This window comes from Mobula birostris, chromosome 1 (assembly GCF_030028105.1).
Source record: "Mobula birostris isolate sMobBir1 chromosome 1, sMobBir1.hap1, whole genome shotgun sequence".
In the NCBI taxonomy this organism is placed as follows: Eukaryota; Metazoa; Chordata; class Chondrichthyes; order Myliobatiformes; family Myliobatidae; genus Mobula; species Mobula birostris.
Window position 1 is genome coordinate 174,095,815 of NC_092370.1, and position 20,799 is coordinate 174,116,613.

The 20,799-nt window shown below is 40.8% G+C and overlaps 1 protein-coding gene across 17 annotated transcripts in view; it reads left to right on the forward strand.

Annotated features, from left to right (window-relative positions):
- Positions 1-20,799, forward strand: part of LOC140201702 (alpha-(1,6)-fucosyltransferase) — an 889,182-nt gene that overhangs the window by 792,804 nt on the left and 75,579 nt on the right. For all 17 annotated transcript variants that reach the window (XM_072266344.1, XM_072266353.1, XM_072266324.1 and 14 more), the window contains one exon: positions 13,323-13,560. In XM_072266344.1, coding sequence (XP_072122445.1) covers positions 13,323-13,560 — 238 coding nt within the window. The remainder of the gene's footprint in view (positions 1-13,322; positions 13,561-20,799) is intronic.

Genomic DNA, 20,799 nt, shown 5'->3' on the forward strand with positions numbered 1-20,799 from the left:
CCCCATCCATTCTTCTTGTGTGACCACTGAAGAACATTTCAGACACCCCACATGGCAAAAACCTCAATAATATCTGAGAAGCCAGGAAGAGGATTATTAATCCTCCAAGTCTGAAAAAAATTGACCTCCACTTAGATCTTTTTTCTCCATCTTTTGCAAGCTACACAAGCTCAGCTCTACAGTAAAGCTATCAGGTTTCCTGCACCTTCTTAGCTGTACCAATTGACTGGTACTCAAAATGCCATCAATTTGATAATTCTATGTAGATGAGGACTGGCAACTGGAAATTACTTCAGTGAAACTAGAGATGAGAGTCACATTTTCCACACACAGTAGGGGGATCAGCAAGAGAGGTTACTGCTCAGTTGGAAAGTCCCTTAGATAAGATTGGATGAAAACCTCATCAATATGAAACTGACAGGATTTGCACGGTGTCAGATGATCAGAATGTTTAGAACCCCCATAGTTATCACCCTGCAGAAGTACTAGAAATGCCATCTGCGCAATATGGGCTGAATGATACAATATTCATCTGGCATTCCAGAGCTTTGCTGAATTAATTCAAGTGTAAACATTCTACCTCTCGGTCGATTAACCACAAGGGTTAATGTCCCTGACAATTCAGTGGTCTCTTGGAGCAGGGGTTTCATTTCATCAACTGACATATTCTAGCGACAGCAATAAACAATCCATTGGCTGAGCTCTGTGGGCCAGGCAGCATCCATGGGGGAGAGGAATTGTCTATGTTTCAGGATGCATCGGGACTTGTGACACTGTGAGTGTTTTCTCTTCTGATGTATCCCATTAAAAACAAATAAGGTTTATAAATTTCAGATTACAAAGCAGAGGTCCTGATTTAATTTAGTTTCAGGCCCATTGTCACTAAGCATTGTTGTATATGCACAAGGTGGAATTTATTTTTCCTATTTATGATATCTGTTGTTTTCTGATCCTTTATTCCACCATTAATTACCACAATGCACCAAGGCTGTGAACATACTTATGTTTGTCCGTGGGATGTTTAGTTCTGTGGAACTGTTAATTCACCCACTGAACAAACATTTAAGACTTCTTGTACTGCAACAAAACAACATTTGGATTGACTCAAGTGCCTTTGAAATTCTGCTATTATCAGTATATAAAATCTCTTTATAGGCAAGGGAGAATCTAGAATAAAATGGTCATGTTTGCTGGAATAGCATAAGCTGAACCAAGCTTGAATTAATAAGCAGCAAGTAATGTCTGTTATGTTACTGGACTTTGAACATTGATGTGACATTCAGTGGCAGTACCAATGCTGAATTCTTCTTCATCACCATGTTTCAACTCATCAGTCACTGGGCCTCAGATATTTCTTCTTTTTTTGTAATTTATTTTTATTGGAGTTCATCATCAAACAAACATTTCCATAAGCTGTATTTCAGATATTGTGCATATATATCATATAATCATATTTGCCACAAATCTCCACTTAATATTTATCTGAGGTATACACCTGTAGAAAAGAGAGGAAAGAAAGAACAAGCAAAAGGAGTAAACTATGTACAAGTAAGAAGTGATCTTTTGTTTTACAACATTGGCTCTGGAGCAGATTAGAGTTTGGGTTTTTGCATCTGATTTACCTCATGAAGCTTAACTACTTTTCAGCATCCATATGCAGAACTCACTATGATGGAGTGCAGTTCATTTGATGGAATGAGTGCAGCCTCGGCAGTTTTAAACGAGCAATAAACCATTCAAGACAAAACAGTCCATCTCATCTGCGCATCTCCAACTTTAAGTCACAAACCATCCGGAATTGGATGTCTGTTAATAGAGTCAACATCCCAGAAGTAACTACTTTTTCTCGGAAACCAAATGTTGGCGGTGAAGGTCCATATTACTAGTAGCCTCAATGGGCGAAACTGAATTCTTAAAAGAAAGAGCCACATATACAGTCAGTAGCTATTTTATTAGGTACAGCTGTACACTTGTTCGTTAATGCAAATATCAAATCAGTCAGTCAAATCGCAGGTGTATCATATCATGCGTGGCCAAGTGGTTAAGGCGTTTGGCTAGTGATTTTAAGGTCGCTAGTTTGAGCCTTGGCTGAGGCAGTGTGTGTGTCCTTGAGCAAGGCACTTAACCATACAATGGTCGGCAACAACACCAGTGCTAAGCTGTATGGGTCCTAATGCCCTTCCCTTGGACAACATCAGTGGCGTGCAGAGGGGAGACTTGCAGCATGGGCAACTGCTGGTCTTCCATACAACCTTGCCCAGGCCTGCGCCCTGGAAACAATCCATGGTCTCATGAGACTAACCGAAGCCTATAATCATATCGCAGCAATTCAAGGCATAAAAGCATGCAGACATGGCCAAGAGGTTCAGTTGTTTTCAAACCAAATTTCAGAAGGGGGAAGAGTGTGCTGAAAGTGACTTTGGCCATAGACTGATTGTTGGTGCTAGATGGGGTGATTTGAGTGTCTCAGAACCTGCTGATCTCCTGAGATTTTCACACAGATGCACTCAAGGGTTTTTCAGGGAATGGTGCAAGAAAAGAAAACATCCAGTGAGTGGCAGGTCTATAGGCAAAAACTCCTTGTTAATGAGAGGGGTCAGAAGAGAATGGCCAGACTGCTTCAAACTGACAGGAAGGCAACAGTAACCTCAAATAACTACGCGTTACAACAAGCGTGCACAGAAAAGCATTTATGAATGCACCACACATCAAACCTTGAAGTGGATGCGTTACTCTCATAACTGTGAAGCAACATACATTTTACAGTGTTTTACCCCAATGTGATATTAGAGATGGATAGTGCAAAATTACAAAAGGTGTTTGTTTTGCATATTCTGATGAAATTAATTTTCCAGAGGGCTAAAATTTTAATCAAATACAGTGCTGGAGAGTAGCTTCTTATTACATGCTCAGAGAGCCCTAGTAACTGGCAATGAATATCACACCAGCTCAAAGATACCACAATTCTGCAAGTCTGCAGAAAGCCCTTTTTTCATCTGATAGAATGATACATCTTGCGATGCACTCGGCCACATCATCAGTGGGGTAACTTTGGTTCACAGGGTGTTTCAGGTGTTTCAACATCAGACACCCTTACCCGGGCAACCCAGCTGGGGTTGATCAGGCCCTGGTTTGTGTCTGAGTAGCATTCTCCCGTGGGTCACTCCTCTGATCCACAGCCATTTCGAGGCTCACTCTGCTACCTCTTTGGTGTTGCTGATGGCTTTCCTCTGCTGGGCTCCGGAGATGTTATCCGGCTGTAGGCTCAGCAAGAGAATTGACCAGCAAACCCTCTGCAGCCCACCTCTATGGGCATACAATGTGCCCGCCACCCTTTGCTGCAGCACTCCCTCACCAAGTCTTGGTACTTCGTCTTTTTCCTTTCATAGGCCTCCTCCATAGGCGTCACGGGAGGTTGTTCCTGCCTGTGGCCATCGAACTTTCAGCTCCTCTCGTGGAGGGTCAGACACTCTGAGCCAATAGACTGGTCCTGGACTTATTTTCCATCTGGCATAGTTTGCATTTTGTTGCTTGATTGTTTGTGGTTTTTGTATTGCTATATTTGTGCTCTATTCTTGGTTGGTGCAGCTGTAACGAAACCCAATTTCCCTCGGGATCAATAAAGTCTATCTATCTGTCTATCTATCATCCGGTCTTCCCAAGGACCAGTCAGCTCCAACATGACCACATGTCTAGATGACTCTGAGAGCAGCACTATGTTTGGCCTAAGTATGGTCAAGGAGGTGTGCTCAGGGAATCTGAGCTGCTTCCCTCAGGTCGACCCTCAATTGCCAGTCCATTGCTGTTCCTAGACGGCTGGCAGGCTGCTTGGGTTAGGTTTGAACCTTCTCCCCTGCTTTGCTTGTCTGGGTGACGGCTGCGCACAAGGTGTCTGCCACTGTCTTCAACACTTGGTCATGGCACCAATGATAACGCCCCTCCCTCAGGACTTTTGGGCAGCAGCTGAGAATGTGCTCTAGTGTCCCCTTCCCTCTGCATGGGGAGCATGCTGGTGTTTTGGCCTTGTCCCAGCAGTAAAGGTTCGCTGGGCTTCACAAGACGTCGTAGACCGACTGAATCAGGAACTAAATGTGGTGGGGTTCAGCTCACCAAATTTCCCCCCACAAGATGTTGCACCGCGTTACCTGGTCCCATCTTGTCTACACACCTTGTTGCCACACGCCTGCAACCTTGCCAGCACGTAGCTCCCCCACAGCAGCTCACACCTCCTGCTGGACAAAGAAGTGCCTCGCTCTTCCTTGACCAAAAGGCCTTTCCCTCGTAACTGAAGTAGCTGAAGCAGGTACAACAGCATCATTCAAGATCTGTTCAAGAGGAATGGGTTGTGCCAAGTGCAGAAAGCTTCTACAAGACTTTTTGCCCCTTTGAAAAAGTGGCTAGAAACTTTATTCTTGAATTTTATGTATAAGTATAATAAGCAATATGTTTCATCAAAGGAGAAGATTTAGATGCAATCCTTCATCTTTGCACACATTCTAAATTATTCCATTATCCAACGATGAACTTCATGTCATCAAAAAAAAACAGAACTCATTGAAGGAGTGAAATTACATTGTAGCTTCATGTTTTTACGCATTTAATCTCCATCATTGCATAACATCAAATACCCAAGGGCTGTGGAACTGTTTGTTCTGCTGCAAGGATAGAAAGTCAATGTTTAGTGAATAGTAAAAAAAAAATTAGTTAATAAGAGCCACTGAAGGCTGACTAAAGTAATTTTGAAGCTGTACACTGGGTTTATAGCGAGGAATCTTTGCATATCATCCCAGACACATGCAGATTAAACTGGCATTTGAAGCAAATTAAGCTTGCAGGTGTCTCGGTGCCTGCGTCCATTTCTGCCATCGCACAGAATTGCACTTGGCAGACAATCAGATGGAGGGAGAAAGTAAGGAGGTACTTATTGGTAAGGTGCAGCTTTGTGTGTGTGTTTGGGGAAGGTGGATGTTTGTCTTCTTTCTTATCATGAGAGGCATAGATAGGATGGATGGTAGAACTTTCCCCCTGAGTAGACAGTGCAGAACTAAGGGGCATAAGTTTAGGGTGAGAGGGACCTGTGGGGCAACTTGTTCAAATAGGGGATAGGTGCAATGAGCTGCCAGAGGAAGTAGCTGAACCAGGTACAACAGCATCATTTAAGAACCACTTGGATAGGTACATGGATCGGCAAGACTTAGAGAGTATGGGCCAAATGCAGGGAATTGGGATGAGCTTGGGGGGCACTGTGTACTAATTGAAGTGTAGGGCTCACATCTGTGCAATGTTGCTCTATGACTGTGGAACAATTATATTTAGTTCCATTCGCAAGTCCTCAGAAAATAAAGCATTCCAAGTGTTCTTTGAGTTAATGTACCGACATGTGACAAGCGGTATTCAAATCACAAATTGCAGGTATTGACCATCTCCACTAAGTGAAAGTCAGACTACCTGTCCTTTGTCACCATACAATGTTTTAAACCCCCCATCATCGGCATGACCGCCATTCACAAAAATTCACCTAGAACAACCACATAAATACTGTGACTACAGGAATATGTTAAAGGCGAAGTTTCCTGCTCTAAACATTTCACCTGACTGAGCAGGTCTTTTCCACCTTCTACAAGGTACACGCAAGGAGTGTGATGGAATATTCGCTTGTTGTCGTAATGTACAGTTTGATCAACATTCAACATTGAAATTGGCCAAGATAAAGCATCCCACTGACTCATCCATTTTCTGAACTTGTATTCCCTCCACTGCCAGCACTCCGACTGTAATGCTCACCACCTACAGGAGTTGCTCAGTAACTTGCAGTTACTCAGCAAGACTTCAACAGCAATCATCTAAACCCACATCTATCACCAGGAAGGATGAAGACTGCACATGCACAACAATGGCACCATCTGCAGGGTTCCTCCACTGTGACATGGAACTTCTTCATAGCCTCTGGGTGTAAATCCTCTGATCCGTGCTTTTTATTGTCCACGTCAAACTGCCTGTTTCAGAGGGCAGTGAGAGTAACGGTGAAGTTTCATATGGGCCAAATTGAATAAGAAACATGAGAAAGCCTGCAGATGCTGGAAATCAAAAGCAACACACACAGAACACTGGAGGAAATAAGGCTCCCTTTCCCAGAGTCTATCAATGAATTAGCTGGGTTTTTAATCATAGTCAAATAGTGATTGGTGATTATAATTAAAAACTAGCTTTTGTTTTATTTTGGTTTATTTAATTATCCAAATTGCCATTGCATGGGGGATTGGAACTTGTAACTCATAATTACTGGACCCTGCCTCTGATTACTAATTCAATAATTTTTCCACAATGCAGCAGGAGTGCATTCTGTCACCCGGGGCTACGTTGGTACAGAAATTGTAGCTAAGCAGCTCCTTCCCCAGGTCAATTAGCAGAGGGCAATCAACCTTGGTCTAGTATGTAATATCCACATTTTATAAGTAGTATAGAGACCTTCGTTCAATCCTACCCTCTGGTACTGTCTGTGGAGTTTGCATATTCTACAGTACCTGTCATGTAAGAATTTCCTCCAGTCAGCTTTTTTTCTGTCTGATAAACATGGATGTTGGGTTAATTGGCTACTGTAAATTACTCCCAGTGTTGAAGGATGATAGGAAAATTGAGGTTATTAAATAGGCATGTGTGGGAGAGTAGGTTACAGGGAGGGAAATGGATTGTTCCGAAAACCAGCACACAGAATAGATGTAAACATGAGGAATTCTGCAGATGCTGGAAATTCAAGCAACACACATCAAAATTGCTGGTGAACGCAGCAGGCCAGGCAGCATCTCTAGGAAGAGGTACAGTCAACGTCTCGGCCCGAAATGTCGACTGTACCTCTTCCTAGAGATGCTGCCTAGCCTGCTGCGTTCATCAGCAACTTTGATGTGTGTTACACAAAATAGATGGATTGGCCTCCTCCTTTGTCATAAGGAAGTAAAGACACTACTTTGCTTATGTAAACGTTTTGTTCCTAAGAGCTGTCCATAACCCCATTTCACTGTAAATCAGAAACATGTTTTCTGTTGTAATCCATATCATATACCCAAATCTCCTAGTCATACTTTTCATCAAATTTTTAGAATATATACTGTATTCAGATATTAGTGAATACCATGAAGCATTTCATTATTAGTTTTCCCTTGGAAAAATGTTTTTAAAATATATGGGAAGGTTTATATAGATTCAGTTTTCTGTAAGTCAGGTTATTCATGACCCGGAGAGCCCCTTTATGAGAAAATGAAATCATGTGCACTGTTTCTGAAAGCAGTATTTGAACTTGCTTGGCTCAATGGTATCCCCTTTTGCTTAGGTCAGAAACATGAGGTCAACTGGAATCAAGGGATTTCAATCAACTAACTTCCACTGATGCTCCAGTGTAATGCTTAGAAGAATGCATTATCAGAGGCGCTGGCTTTCAGATCGGAATTTTTATACTTCATTTACTCTTTCAGGTGGCCTGTGATCCCACAACACAATTTTGAAGAAATGTGCAGTTATTCTGGCCAATATTTATTCCTCAGCCTATTTTTTTCCTAAGAAAATGTCAGATGCTACCATCATTACCGGGTTAATTTTAGTGGATATTTGCTGTGCAAAAATTGGCTGCCACTTTGCATTTATTATGCCAATCATATAGATATTTAGATTTCAAAAGTGCTTCACTAGCTATTAAGCTCTTTAGAGACATAGACTACTACAACACAGGAACTTCAACCCATCTGGTCCGTACTAAACTATTATTGTGAATCCCATCAACTTGTGTGTGCACCATTCTCCTCCCATCCAAGCACTTATCCAAACCTCTCAATCTAACCCATGTCCACCACTGTCACCGCCAGCTCATTTCACACTCACACCAGGCTTGATTCCACTTTTCACCCTTAACCTATGACCTCTAGTTCTAGTCTCGGCCAACCTCAGTGGAAAAAGTCTACTTGCATTTACCCTGTCTATACCCTTCATAATTCTGTATACTTCTATCACATCTCCTACACTCCAGGGCAAAACATTCTAACCTATTCAACTATTTCCTATAACTCAGGTCCTCAAGTCCAGGCAACATCCTTGTAAATTTTTTTTTGTCCTCTTTCAATATTATTGATGTATTTCCCGTAGGTAGGTGACCAGAACTGCACGCAGTACTCCAAATGTGATTTCACCAAAGTCTTATACAACTTTAATAAAAAATCCTAATTCCTGTACTCAATACTCTGATTTATGAAGGCCAAGGTGCGATAGGTCCAGTTGGTGGTGTAGTGGCATCAGCACTGGACTTCAAGGCAGATGGTCTGAGTTGAACCTGGGCGGCAGCAGCAGTATCTGCACGGAAGAAAGGCCTGCCAATCTACTTCCATATCTTGCCATGAAAACCCTATGGTCCATGAGGTCATGAAGAGTCGGACTTGACTGAACAACAACAAAATGTGCCCTAAGTTCTCCTTATGACCCCATCAACTGTGACTTCACTTTCAAGAAATTATGGATCTGTATTCCCAGATCCCTTTGTTCCACCACACCCCTAGGATGTTTTGCCCTGGAATGTTTATAGGCATCTGTTAGTCTCGTGAGACCATGGATTTGCACCTTGGAAGGTTTCCAGGGCGCAGGCCTGGGCAAGGTTGTATGGAAGACCGGCAGTTGCCCATGCTGCAAGTCTCCCCCCTCCACGCCACCGATGTTGTCCAAAGGACAACAGCATTAGGACCCATACAGCTTGGCACCGGTGTCGTCGCAGAGCAATGTGTGGTTAAGTGCCTTGCTCAAGGACACAACACGCTGCCTCAGCCAAGGCTCAAACTAGCAACCTTCAGATCACTAGACAAACGCCTTATCCACTTGGCCACGTGCCAACTGGAACGCAGGGGATGTGATAAATTTGCCCTATTGTTCATTGTATATGTTATATCCTATCCTGGTTCATTCTCCAAAAGTGCCACACCTCTCACTTGTCTGCATTAAATCCCATCTGTTATTTTTCAGCCCATTTCTCCAGCTAGTCCAAATCCTGTTGCAAGCTTTGATGGTCTTCATTGCTGTCCCCCAGTCTGGGTGTCATCCACAAATTTGCTGATCCAGTTTACCATGTTATTATCCAAATCATTGATATTGATGACAAACAACAATGGACCCAGCACCAATCCCTGTGGCACATCATTAGTCACAGGACTCCAGTCAGGGAGAGTCATCTACTACCTTTTCTTGCTAGACCAATATTGAGTCTAATTTACCACTTCATCCTGAATGCCAAGCAACTGAACCTTCTCGACCAGCTTGCCATGTAGGACCTTGTCAAAGGCCTTGCTAAAATCCATGTAGACAACTTCCACAGGATTTCCTTCATCAACTTTCCTGGTGACCTCCTCAAAAAACTCTAAGTTTTGTTAGGCGTGACCTACCATACATAAAACCATGTTGACTATCCTTAATTAGGCTGCGTCTATCAAGATATTTACATATCTTGTCCCTTAGAATACTTTCCAATAATTCACCCACTTACTGACAGGCTCACTGCTCTATAAATTCCCAGCTTTTTGTTGGAGTCTTTCTTGAACAACAGAACAACATTAGCTATCCTCTAGTCCTCCAGCTCCTCATCCATGGCTAAGGACTGTAACAGTCCCTGCAATTTCTGTCCTAGCCTCCAACATGGTCTGAGGGAACACTTTGTCAGGTCCTAGGGACCTATCCATCATAATTTGCGTCAAAAGAAGAAGCACCTTCTCTTTTGTAATCTGGATACAGTCATGACCTCACTACTGTTTTGCTTCAGTTCTATAGTCTCTCTGTCCATTTCCCAAGTAAATACAGATGCAAAAAAGATTTTAAGATATTCTCCATTTGTTTCAGCTCCAATGCTAGATGACTACACTAATGTTCAAGCGAATGCATTTTGTCCCTAGCTATCCTTTTGCATCTACATCTAGCAGAGTTTTTCTGATGCCATCAAAATTGACCATTCTCCAATATAGAATCTCAACAAGTCCTCTCCTTCTCCATAGTTATCTTGAAACTTCTAGAATTATGATCACTAGATCTTTAATACCCTGAGGCTCGGTAAACTACCATATATATGCAAGTCTTATTGTTGTCAGAATTTCAATAAATAAGTGTACAGAATGCCTTTTTAAACTATTGTTTAATAGTGTTCCTCTTTCTGTGTTTGTAAAAGCATCAGTTGTTTCCTTGAAAAGAAATGTATGAGAACATTTATACAAAATGATCCAATGCAGTGTTTGTTGAGCCCAGAAGTTGTTCCTTCTAATCCGGCTCCATAAGTGAAATAACTTTTGTGTCCATGGTTTTATTCATTTCACTGTTCACCAAGAAACATACCAACAGAATATCAGACATTTCCTCTTGAAGCCCGATCTAACCAGATCGCTGCTGTTGTGCATGGTGATTTATGCGGGTACAATGACGTGTAACCTAATGTCACTGATGTTCTATAGCTGAGTTAGTTAAACTCTGTCTTCTTGTATCAACACATTTTGACAAGTGAAAGACTAATAGAAAGTGAACTGAAAAGTTTGTTATTCTTTTGGAGTAACTGTGTAAAAGGAGATCCATGACTTCCTTTAATGTATGTGAGGAGACAAAGCCAGTGTATTTTTCAGGTCAAGCAGAGGAAGAGGTTGGAGGATAATTAATCCAATGGCAACAAACTGAATTTACTCTCTGCTTTAGAGACATAGGACCTATCTTTATTTGTTAATGACACGTGTAGCATTACTCAAGGTTAGCAAGAAGAGGGATTTGCTACTTTTAATGATAGAAATGTTTAAAATCTGTTGGAATTGACGTCAGGAACAGACTTAAGGTGAATGATAAATGGAAAACCATTTAATGAAATATATTCTGGTATAAAACTAATAATTTGGTGGCTAACTGTTATAATCTAATGACTTCAGTGGATTGGAAAGCCAGGTTCTGTATACCATCAATGGAAGATAAAATGACACATTTTACCCTTCCCCTCAATAACTCCATGAGCATTAATTCCATTGCTAAGCATTGATAGTTACTTTCTTGGAGAATTCCTCCATTTGAGAATCAGGAATTTTTAGTTTTGGGGTAAACTATTTTTAAAATCAAATACGTGGAAAAATCAAGCCCTTAAGGTGAGTGCCGTTTCATTTTGATTTTATGAATTGAGTTTTTACTTTATTCATTGGTTTATTTAAGTCTGAATAGCTTTATTCTTCCAAATATTTCAATTTACTTAATATTTTGCTTGTTTGGGCTTGTGGTGTCACTCAGGAGCTCAGCAGGTCAGGTAAAATTGATGGGAAAGAGTGAACAGTCGATGTTTTGGGCCGAGGCATTTCTTCGGATCTGAGAAGGAAGGGGGAAGATGCCAAAATAAAAAGATGGAGGAGGGGAAAGAGGCTAGCTGGAAGGTGATAAGTGAAGTCAGGTGGGTTGAAAAGGTCAAGGGCTGGAGAAGAAAGAATCTGATAGGAGAGGAAAGTAGACCATAGGAAAAAGGGAAGAAGGAGGAGGCCCAAGGGGAGGTAATGGAGCAGTGAGAAGTGAAAGGTCAAAGTGTGGAATGGGATGGTGGGGGAGAGGAATTTGGTCACCAGAAGGAGAAATCGATACTCTCACCATCAGGCTGGAGGGTACCAAGATGGAATATAAAGTGTTGCTCCTCCACCCTGAGGGTGGCCTCATCTTTCACGCTCCTGAAAAGGGGTCAGGGCCCAGAACACCGACTGTTTACTCTTCTCCATAGATGTTGCCCGACCTGCTGAGTTCCTCCAGCACTTTGTGAGTGTCGTTTTGGATTTCCAGCATCTGCAGGATTGCTAGTGTTTGTGGTGTCACCAACAGCATCTCTGTTAATAAAGTCATCAAATAGTGTCATTTGCTTCCTTATGTTCAATCCATGCTAATTTTATCCTCATGAATTGACTAATTTGAGAAAAATAAAGCACCTTTTTAAATTCTCTATTTCTTTACTCTTGATGATTTTTTTGGTTGTATGTCAAATTGTTAATATTTCAAGCAATATCTGTAATAAAGCAGTTTTTATCCATAATATCACATTGAGAAGTATTCTATAAAATACTGGAAGTAGCCCCTTCCTGGCTACTCAGCTTCCACTTCAGTGAGAGTTGCATAACAGAAAGAAAGTGAATTGTGCAATATTGAAGGATTCAAGTTACATATATGTCTATATATCATATATTAAATCTAGCACTGACTTACTTTCTGCAACCAGACCCAGACCTGTAGCTTTGAGCTAATGATATATATCTCTATATCTATCTATCTGGTTATATATATATATATATATATATATATATATATATATATATATATATATATATATAGAGAGAGAGAGAGATATATATATATATATATATATATATATATATAGAGAGAGAGAGAGCACGAGATATATATATATATATATAGAGAGAGAGAGAGATATATATAGAGAGAGAGATATAGATATCTATCTATCTGGTTTCAGGTACCTCTGTGCTACTGTATCTCCAATGTGGTTTATTTTAACAATGAAAGGTTTTGACTGATTTGTTTAAGTGTAAAGAATAAAATGTGCAGAGCCTTTTGCTCTCATTCAAATCTCAACCCTTCCTCTTCATCTAACTTTGTCCAGACCTCTGACCCTTTGAGAATTGTGCTTTCCTCCAATTCTTGCCTCTTGTATATACTGAGTTCTGTCAGATCCATTATTGCTGGTTCAGCCTTGAGCTGCTGTGGAAATGAAGTTTGCAGTTTGCTCTGCAAACTTTTCCACCTTTTTCCTCTTCTCCTAAATTTTATTCATTCAATTCCGGAATACTTTGCACAGCAAGGGAACCAGAGGGTAAGGGAACAGGGAAGGAAAGTAAAATTGGATATATTGGTCTTGATGGAAGAAACCTGGGTGGAATTTGAAATTTGGTTTCCTTTGGAGGGGCATGTTAAACCCCTTCATAATACATCTGCACACATCTACTTGATGTGATTAGTGATTGAATGACATGCTCAGCACACACCCATAATGGAATTGCAGCCTCAGAGGACTATAAGGCTTGTTCCTTACATTTTTTGTATGCTTAAATTTTACAGAACAGTTAAGAATTATTCATTGTTGATCACCTGCCTAATGTTTCCTTCTGTAAATCTTTGTCCCCCAGTGCTCTTGAGATTGGCATTTTTTTTTCATAATGACATTTTATTGAACATAATGAAAGGCATTTCACCTTGCTGTGCGAGGAGGGAAATCTGCACTGCTTTGCTTTGTTTAATTCAGAATTCCAGCTGTTAAATTACTGTTTTTCCTCTTCCATTCCCAGAATCCCAAGGACTGCAGTAAAGCCAAGAAGCTGGTGTGTAACATCAACAAGGGTTGTGGCTATGGCTGTCAGCTTCACCATGTCGTCTACTGTTTCATGATTGCATACGGAACACAGCGCACTCTCATCCTGGAATCCCAGAACTGGCGTTACTCCACTGGGGGTTGGGAGACTGTCTTCAAACCAGTCAGTGAAACCTGCACAGATAGATCTGGTACCAGCTCGGGCCATTGGTCAGGTAAGAGAACGTTTTGTGAGTGATTTCTTCAGTTTTGGAGTTACAGCTGAGTGATAGCAGAGAAGCATCTTGAATTACTTGTGTCCTTTTGCCCATTGGCAATAAACTCAAGGTTCAACTAAGGTTGCACATCTTGGTAGAAGATAATTCGTGTCAGCAAGCACTGCAAAATTTGGCTATGCTTCCCCTACATTATCTTTCCGAAATCATTATGCATATGTTTTTGTTAATGGTTCCAATCCGTATTTCTTCATTCCTCACCCTGACGTTCAAGGATTGCTGCACACTGCTGGTACTGGAATAATACCAGCTCTTGGCTGAAGATAAAAGAATCCACCAAAAGATTTTGAAGAAAGGCATGTGAGTTATCCCCAGGATCCTGGCCAATATTTCTCCTTGAATCAGTTTCAATAAAAGAACTAATTATATACTCATCATCCTATAGTTGCTGGTTGTGGGAGTTTGTTGGATGCAAGTTTGTTCCTGTGCTTTGTACAATATGCAGTGACCACATTTAACAGGTAAATGAAATAAAATTAGAAAATGCTGGGAACATTCAACAGGCCAGCGGTTATCTGTAGCGAGTGAAGCATGGTTCACATTTCAGAGTTCAGGGCCTTAATGAGAACTGGGAAAATCGGGAAGCATGTTGGCTTTAAGTTGCAGAATGGTTGAAGATGATGCAGTGTATAAAGTGGCGACAAAATAAAAGTGGAATAGATAGGGAAAATCGAGTATAACTGTAGTTTTGCGGTGATCCCATTGTTTATGGAGCCACCTGGTTAATAGTATAAAGAGGCAGGTTACTGAGCAAGAAAGAAGAAAAAGAAGTAAAACAACAAGTTAAAAACTGTGAATAGCAGGTGGAAGTTGTGGCTGAACAATTCAAAGTAGATTCATGGCTCGAAATGACTTCAGTACAACCAGAGTTTATGAATATTATGAAAATAAAATCAAGTCGTCTTGTCTTTATTTTGTTCCAGTTTGTACACTGCATCATCTCTGCTTTACACAGAGCCTATAGAATGGATGCTATGCGGTAGGTGGCAACAATGAAGGAAACATGCTGGCCTAATGAAGATGCTTCTGAATTTCTACTGGTTGCTGGCTCAATCTAACTTTTGTATCCAAAAGAGATGAGGTGTCGAATAGCTGTGATTAAGTTCACAAAAAATTCACCTTCTGTTGAGTGGTGGTTGAACCATTTGGTTAGGAACCTGACGTCAGACCAGTTAGAGAGTCACTTCAGCAGGAAGTAACAGTGAAGGTATGGAAAGAAACACAGAGATAATTTTCCGGTTTGCTGCAGCCTTATTGATTCCTTCAGTGAACGGAAAATGAGATACTGCTGTGAAGTATGCAGCAGCCAGGAGAACAGCCAAGGATCACTTGATGTTTGGTAATTCCATTTTTCCCAGGAAGATTCTGTATTTTTCAGGACGCTTAAGCTTCAGTATAATCCAGAAATGTAGGGCTGTTGCACTCTTGTACTGTAAGCTCACAAAAAGATTTAATATTTACGGAGTATCTACGTATATCTGTTGAGATCAGAAGGAGAGAATTGTAATTCTCCATTTCAGTTCTAAATGCTTCATGTAAACACTGTCATTGGTTAACTTTTGATAATGAGAGAGAGGGAGAGAGAAAAAAATATTGTCAGGATTGGACCAGCAACTGAAGTGACAGTTTCTTGGATTTAATGAGTTTACTTTTGTTTCTATTGATTAATTCTTTGGGATCCAAGCATCACCAGCAAAGTCGGCATTAGTTTCCATCCCCAATGGGCTTGAAAAGATGGTGGTGAGCTGCTTCAGTCCCTCTGGTGAATGTGCACATATCATGGAACGTAGAACAACAGAGCACAGGCAAAGTCCCATCTTCCTGTACATGGTCCATATCCCTCCCTTCATATGTCTGTCCATGCCAAAAGAGGCATTTGACATTTTAATTAAATAACCATCAAAGCTGTGCTTAATTTATGCGTAATTCATCCAGTTGATAAATTGTATTACTATGAATGCACCTTTTCACCTCCATGTAAAAATAATTGAATTTCCAATACACTAGCCAATGAGGCAGTTCATCATGATTGACTTCTAATATATTTTTATCATCATTGCAAATCTATAACTGTTCTGGTCTGTCATCTATAAGTAACTCTTATTGGAATGTTTGTAGCAATTAGAGTGCACTGCTCAATCACTTGTTATGTTCAGTGTCCCTTGCTGATGTCCGTCCAACTTTCCTGCAGTGAGCAAAAGGAATACAAATCCTGTATGGATCTGTGGTTAAGAAAGAATTTAATCAGACCCATGTATACCTCTTCGAACAGCTTGTTAGGCACTGTGGGTCATTGTACATCTCCACCAACCATGCTAGACACAAGCAAAAGGAGGCAATCAGTCTCTTCTTGTGCCACATGACTCTATCACATTGCAGTTAAATTATGCATTGAACTTTAACAAAAGTTTGCCATGAAGGAGACACTGGAATTGAACAAAATTATTCTGATAATTGCATTAGTTGGTATATTGTCCAGGATACTATTTATCACCTGTCATTTCAGTGGTTCTTTGCAGTAGAAATAAAGAGCAGGTATTAAATTTGACATCTATCCACAACCCTATAATGCTATAACAGCTCAGACTGATTTGATAGCTTCTAGCAAGGGAAAATATTCCACGGCACTTGATGGATATGTAATCAGTCAGAAATAGATACCAAGCCACAGGAGCCATAAGGACAGGTAGGTAGAAGTTTATAGCTGGTGCTTCAATGCACTAACTGGATAAAGCCCCTTACTTCAGAATCTGAATCTGAACCAGGTTTACTATCACCGGCATATGTCATGAAATTTGTTAACTTTACCGCAGCAGTACAATGAAATACATGATCAATAAGTATAAAGAAAAAATTGAATTACAGTAAATATATATATATATATATATATATTAAATAAGTTAAAAAGTAACAAATTAAAAGTAATGAGGTAGTGTTCATGGGTTCAATGTCCATTTAGAAATCAGATGGCAGAAGGGAAGAAGCTGTTCCTCAATCGCTGAGTGTGTGCCTTCAGGCTTCTGAACCTCCTTCCCAATGATAACAATGAGGAGAAGGCATGTCTTGGGTGGTGGGGTCCTTAATGATGGACGCCGCCTTCCTAGGACACGGCTCCTTGAAGATGTCTTGGATACTATGGAGGCTGGTACCCATGATGGCACTGACTAATTCCATTGTGCAGCACCTTGCCTACACACCCCAGCCTTGAGAAATGATGTGCTCTGTTGCAGCATTCACTGATTATTTTTGCTTTGAAACAAAAAAATTGTGCATGCTTTCACAGTATTGTTCCTTATAAACTCAGCCTGTATGTTTACTTTCCAACAAAACATGTGCTCTGTGTATTAATGTAAGTGGAGTGAGTGTGTGTGTGTAATTGAAAGTTATTTTTCAGATTCACCTCAAAAGCGACAGCAATTTTCAACAACACAGTTGATTTGCGGCATAATATAAAGGGGGTTGTTTGCATTCAAATCGTGATGGTTTATGGATGTGAAACAGTTGATGTATCATTAAAAGAAATCTGCATTAGTAGAGAATCATGAGATATTCTCTTCAGAATCCATATCTTGAATCATCAGAGGCATAATAAATACACGATGACAGCTTAAACTCCATGATGTAAAAACACTAAGCTCTTATTAGCATTTTATGTGCGCTGTACACCCACAGAGCTGCGGAGTGGAATGGTTTGTGCCTGGTACATATATATTTCATAAGCAGAGATTTCAATAAAGACAGAATCAAATATTAACATGTCTGCCCAGGATGAGGAAGATATGCATTCATTTAGTTACTTATCCATAGTCTCGTTGGATGATGTCACTCAAGTGCTTCTTCCACAACACTAGTTCTAGTGGTGCAATGGTTTCTCCCCCAAGGGCTCTCTGCCTACCAACGTTGTTGTGGGGAGAAGAGAGAGGATAATAGAGGACACTACCCTATCTACATTCATTGAACATAAGTATAAACATTATGACACACAATGAAGCCATTTTACACATCGAGTCCAGCATTCACCCATTCAACCTCCTCTTATTTTCCTGACACTTGTCCTCTGCAACATGCTCACTAACTTTTTGATTCATTTATCATTCAGTGACGTTAAGGGGAAATTTCTAATTATTCTACCAGTATGTCTTTCATTTGTGAAAGGAACTCAAAGCACTTTGATGTCGTAGGGAGAACTGCACACGTGAATGAGTGCACAAGATCGCTCCTTATCCCGTTTAACTGCTACTACCCAAAGGCTCTGTACCTGATCAGCATGGCTTGAACAGCTCTAAGATCCATTAAACCTAGGGTTATGCATAACCTACCATGTGGAAGTCAGCAGACAGAGTCCCTCCCAACATGGGTACCTTCTGCTTCTGTGGCAAGTGCTTGATGCACTTGGGTTGGTGGTTTTCAGAGGCTATCATCATGTGGGAAGCAGAGAACTGAAAATTTAACTATGTTAAATTTGAAGAAGGTTCTTGTGCAAAACACCAAAATCTGTCTTGTCTTTGATAGTCAGTATGTAATCAGATTATGAAAGGAAAACTCTACCTGCCGTAAAATAGAGGATTTCTCGGTGGCCATCCATTTCAATTCAACTTCCCATTCCCATTCTGACATGTCTGTCCATGGCCCCCTTTGCTGCCATGATGATGCCAAACTCAGGTTGCAGGAGCAACATCTCACGTTCTGACTGGGTAACTACTGGCATTAACATTGATTTCATCAACTTCAGATAATTTATCTGCCCTCCCTCCTCTCTTCCATTCCTCTTCTACCTATCCCCTTCCAGTTTGTTACTTCATTCCCCCTTCCTCCCACCCACCCACCTTCCCCCTCACCTGGTCTTGCCCATCACAGATTAGCTTGTACACCTTCTCCTCCCCCTACCTTCTTATTCTGGCTTCTACGCTCTTCCTTTCTTTTCTTGATAAAGGGTCTCACCCAAAAAGTTGAATGTTTATTCCTCTCCATAGGTGCTGCCTGACTTGCACAGTTCCTTCAGAATTCTGTGTTGCTCAAGATTTCCAGCATCTGCAGAGCCTCTTGTGGTTATGGTGTCCGAACATTTCTTTGATTTTGTTTTTGGATTTTAAGTAAAATCAAAGTCTTAGAAAACTTTCCACAGGTAGAACTGGCCTGTGAAAGGCAAGTGTTTGCAGTAATATAGTCTTCTGTGACATTCTATGTATCTTTTGTTGTCACTGAAGAATTCACAGCGAGTTGAATTGTTCACCCACTCACTGGGATTATAAACTGGCTTTAAATGTCCATGAGGTCCGACTGATGACATTGTGTGGAATTAATAATCCTACTCTGTTGGAGAGCTTCAACACACAATGGAGTTGGTGGTGCTCTGACTCTTATCAAGATATTGGGGAATAATACAAGTTGGAAAAAGGGTACCTTCTTCCCAATCATGATATACTGGGTAGATGTAGGCCTAGAAATTGAATTGCAGTGCATCACAATTTTCTAAATGATGCAATCAAATTTCAAAGAAACGAAGAAGCAATATTGTTCAGGCATTAGTGGGAAAGTTCTACGGTCTGTGTTCATTCCAGTTCCTTGGTGTATCTGGCACATTAATGTCATGAACATTTACAGTAACATGCAATGTGCCATGTCCGTCCAGATCCTCATGAACAACTTTCCGATGGTCTTGTGCCAGCAGGACCCTTGTGGAGGAGCAGGAAATCACAGCATTAATGAAACCTAATTAATTTCAAAATGTAGTTCATAAACATTTCAGATGTCCAGAAAACAAACTAATTAAGTTAATGTTTTCAACACAGTCATGTTATTCCAAGCGCTTAGCATCATTGAAATATAACCCTTGAATTTTGACACTGATTACAGTGTGTGTTAAAAGGAGGGTCTTGAAATGTAGACACGAGACAGCAGATGCTGGAATCTGATGCAGGGTTTCGACCTGAAATGTCCACAGTTCCCTTTCCCCAAACAGACACTGATCGACTTGGTAAATTCCTCCAGCTAGTTATTTGTTGGCCCTTAAACTGTGGTCATGCTCCATTGTAGTGAGTGCATACAGCTTCAATAGGTAACTGAGATTAGATGCACTCACTTGGAGTCTTTAAGTCAGGCATAACCAGGTTCTACATGACCACTGTGTTTCAGGCAGACGAGGGTATCTTTCATTGAGCTGATAGTTACAGTCATAGACCAATACTCATGGATACAGCTCCTTCAGAACATAGAGTCCATTCCACCATGGTGTGCACTCAGCTTGTCCTAATTTCCTGCATTGCACCTATCTCCCACATGTACTTATCCAAGTGCCTCTTTAATGATGCTATTGTAACTGCCTCAACCACATCCTATAGTTATTCATTCCATGTCCTCACCGCTCTGTGTCAATTTGCTCCACAGGTCCATTTTAAATCTTTCCCCTCCCACCCTAAATCCTTGCCCCTCAACTCTGGTCTTTCCTGCCTGGGGAAGGGTTTATTACCATAAGGAGTGTAATTAGGTAATTCGACCCATCGAGTCTGCTCCAACATCCCATTGTGATGGATTTATTATCCTTCTCAACCTCCTGCTTTCTCCCCATAATCTTTGATGTCCTGATTAATCAAGAACCTATCAACCTCCACCTTAAATATACCCAATGACTTGGTTGCACAGCTGTCTGTGGCAATGAATTCCAGAGATTTACCTTCTATGGCTAAAGAAGTTTTTCCTCCTCTCTGTTCTAAATGGATGTCCCTCTATTTTAAGACTGTACCCTCTATCTAGGTCTGTCAACATTCAATAGGTTTCAATCAGATACCCTTTCATTCTACGAAGCCCCGGGGAGTACAGGCCCAGAGTCATCAAACACTCCTCGTATGTTACCATTTTTGGGATCATTCTTGTGAACCTCCTCTGGACCCTCTTCAATGCCAGCACATCCTTTCTTCGATAATGGGCCAAAACTACTCTCAATACTCCAAATGTTGTCTAACCAATGCCTTATAAAGCCTCTGCATTACATCCTTGCTTTTATATTCTGGTCCACTCAAAATGAATACTAACAATGTATTTGCCTATCTTACCATTGACTCAATCTGCATATTAACCTTTAGTGAATGAATTCTAATTGCAGCTCTGGTTTCTGAATTTTCTCTCCATTTAGAAAATATTCCACTACCAAAGTGCATGACTGTGCACTTCTCTTCATAT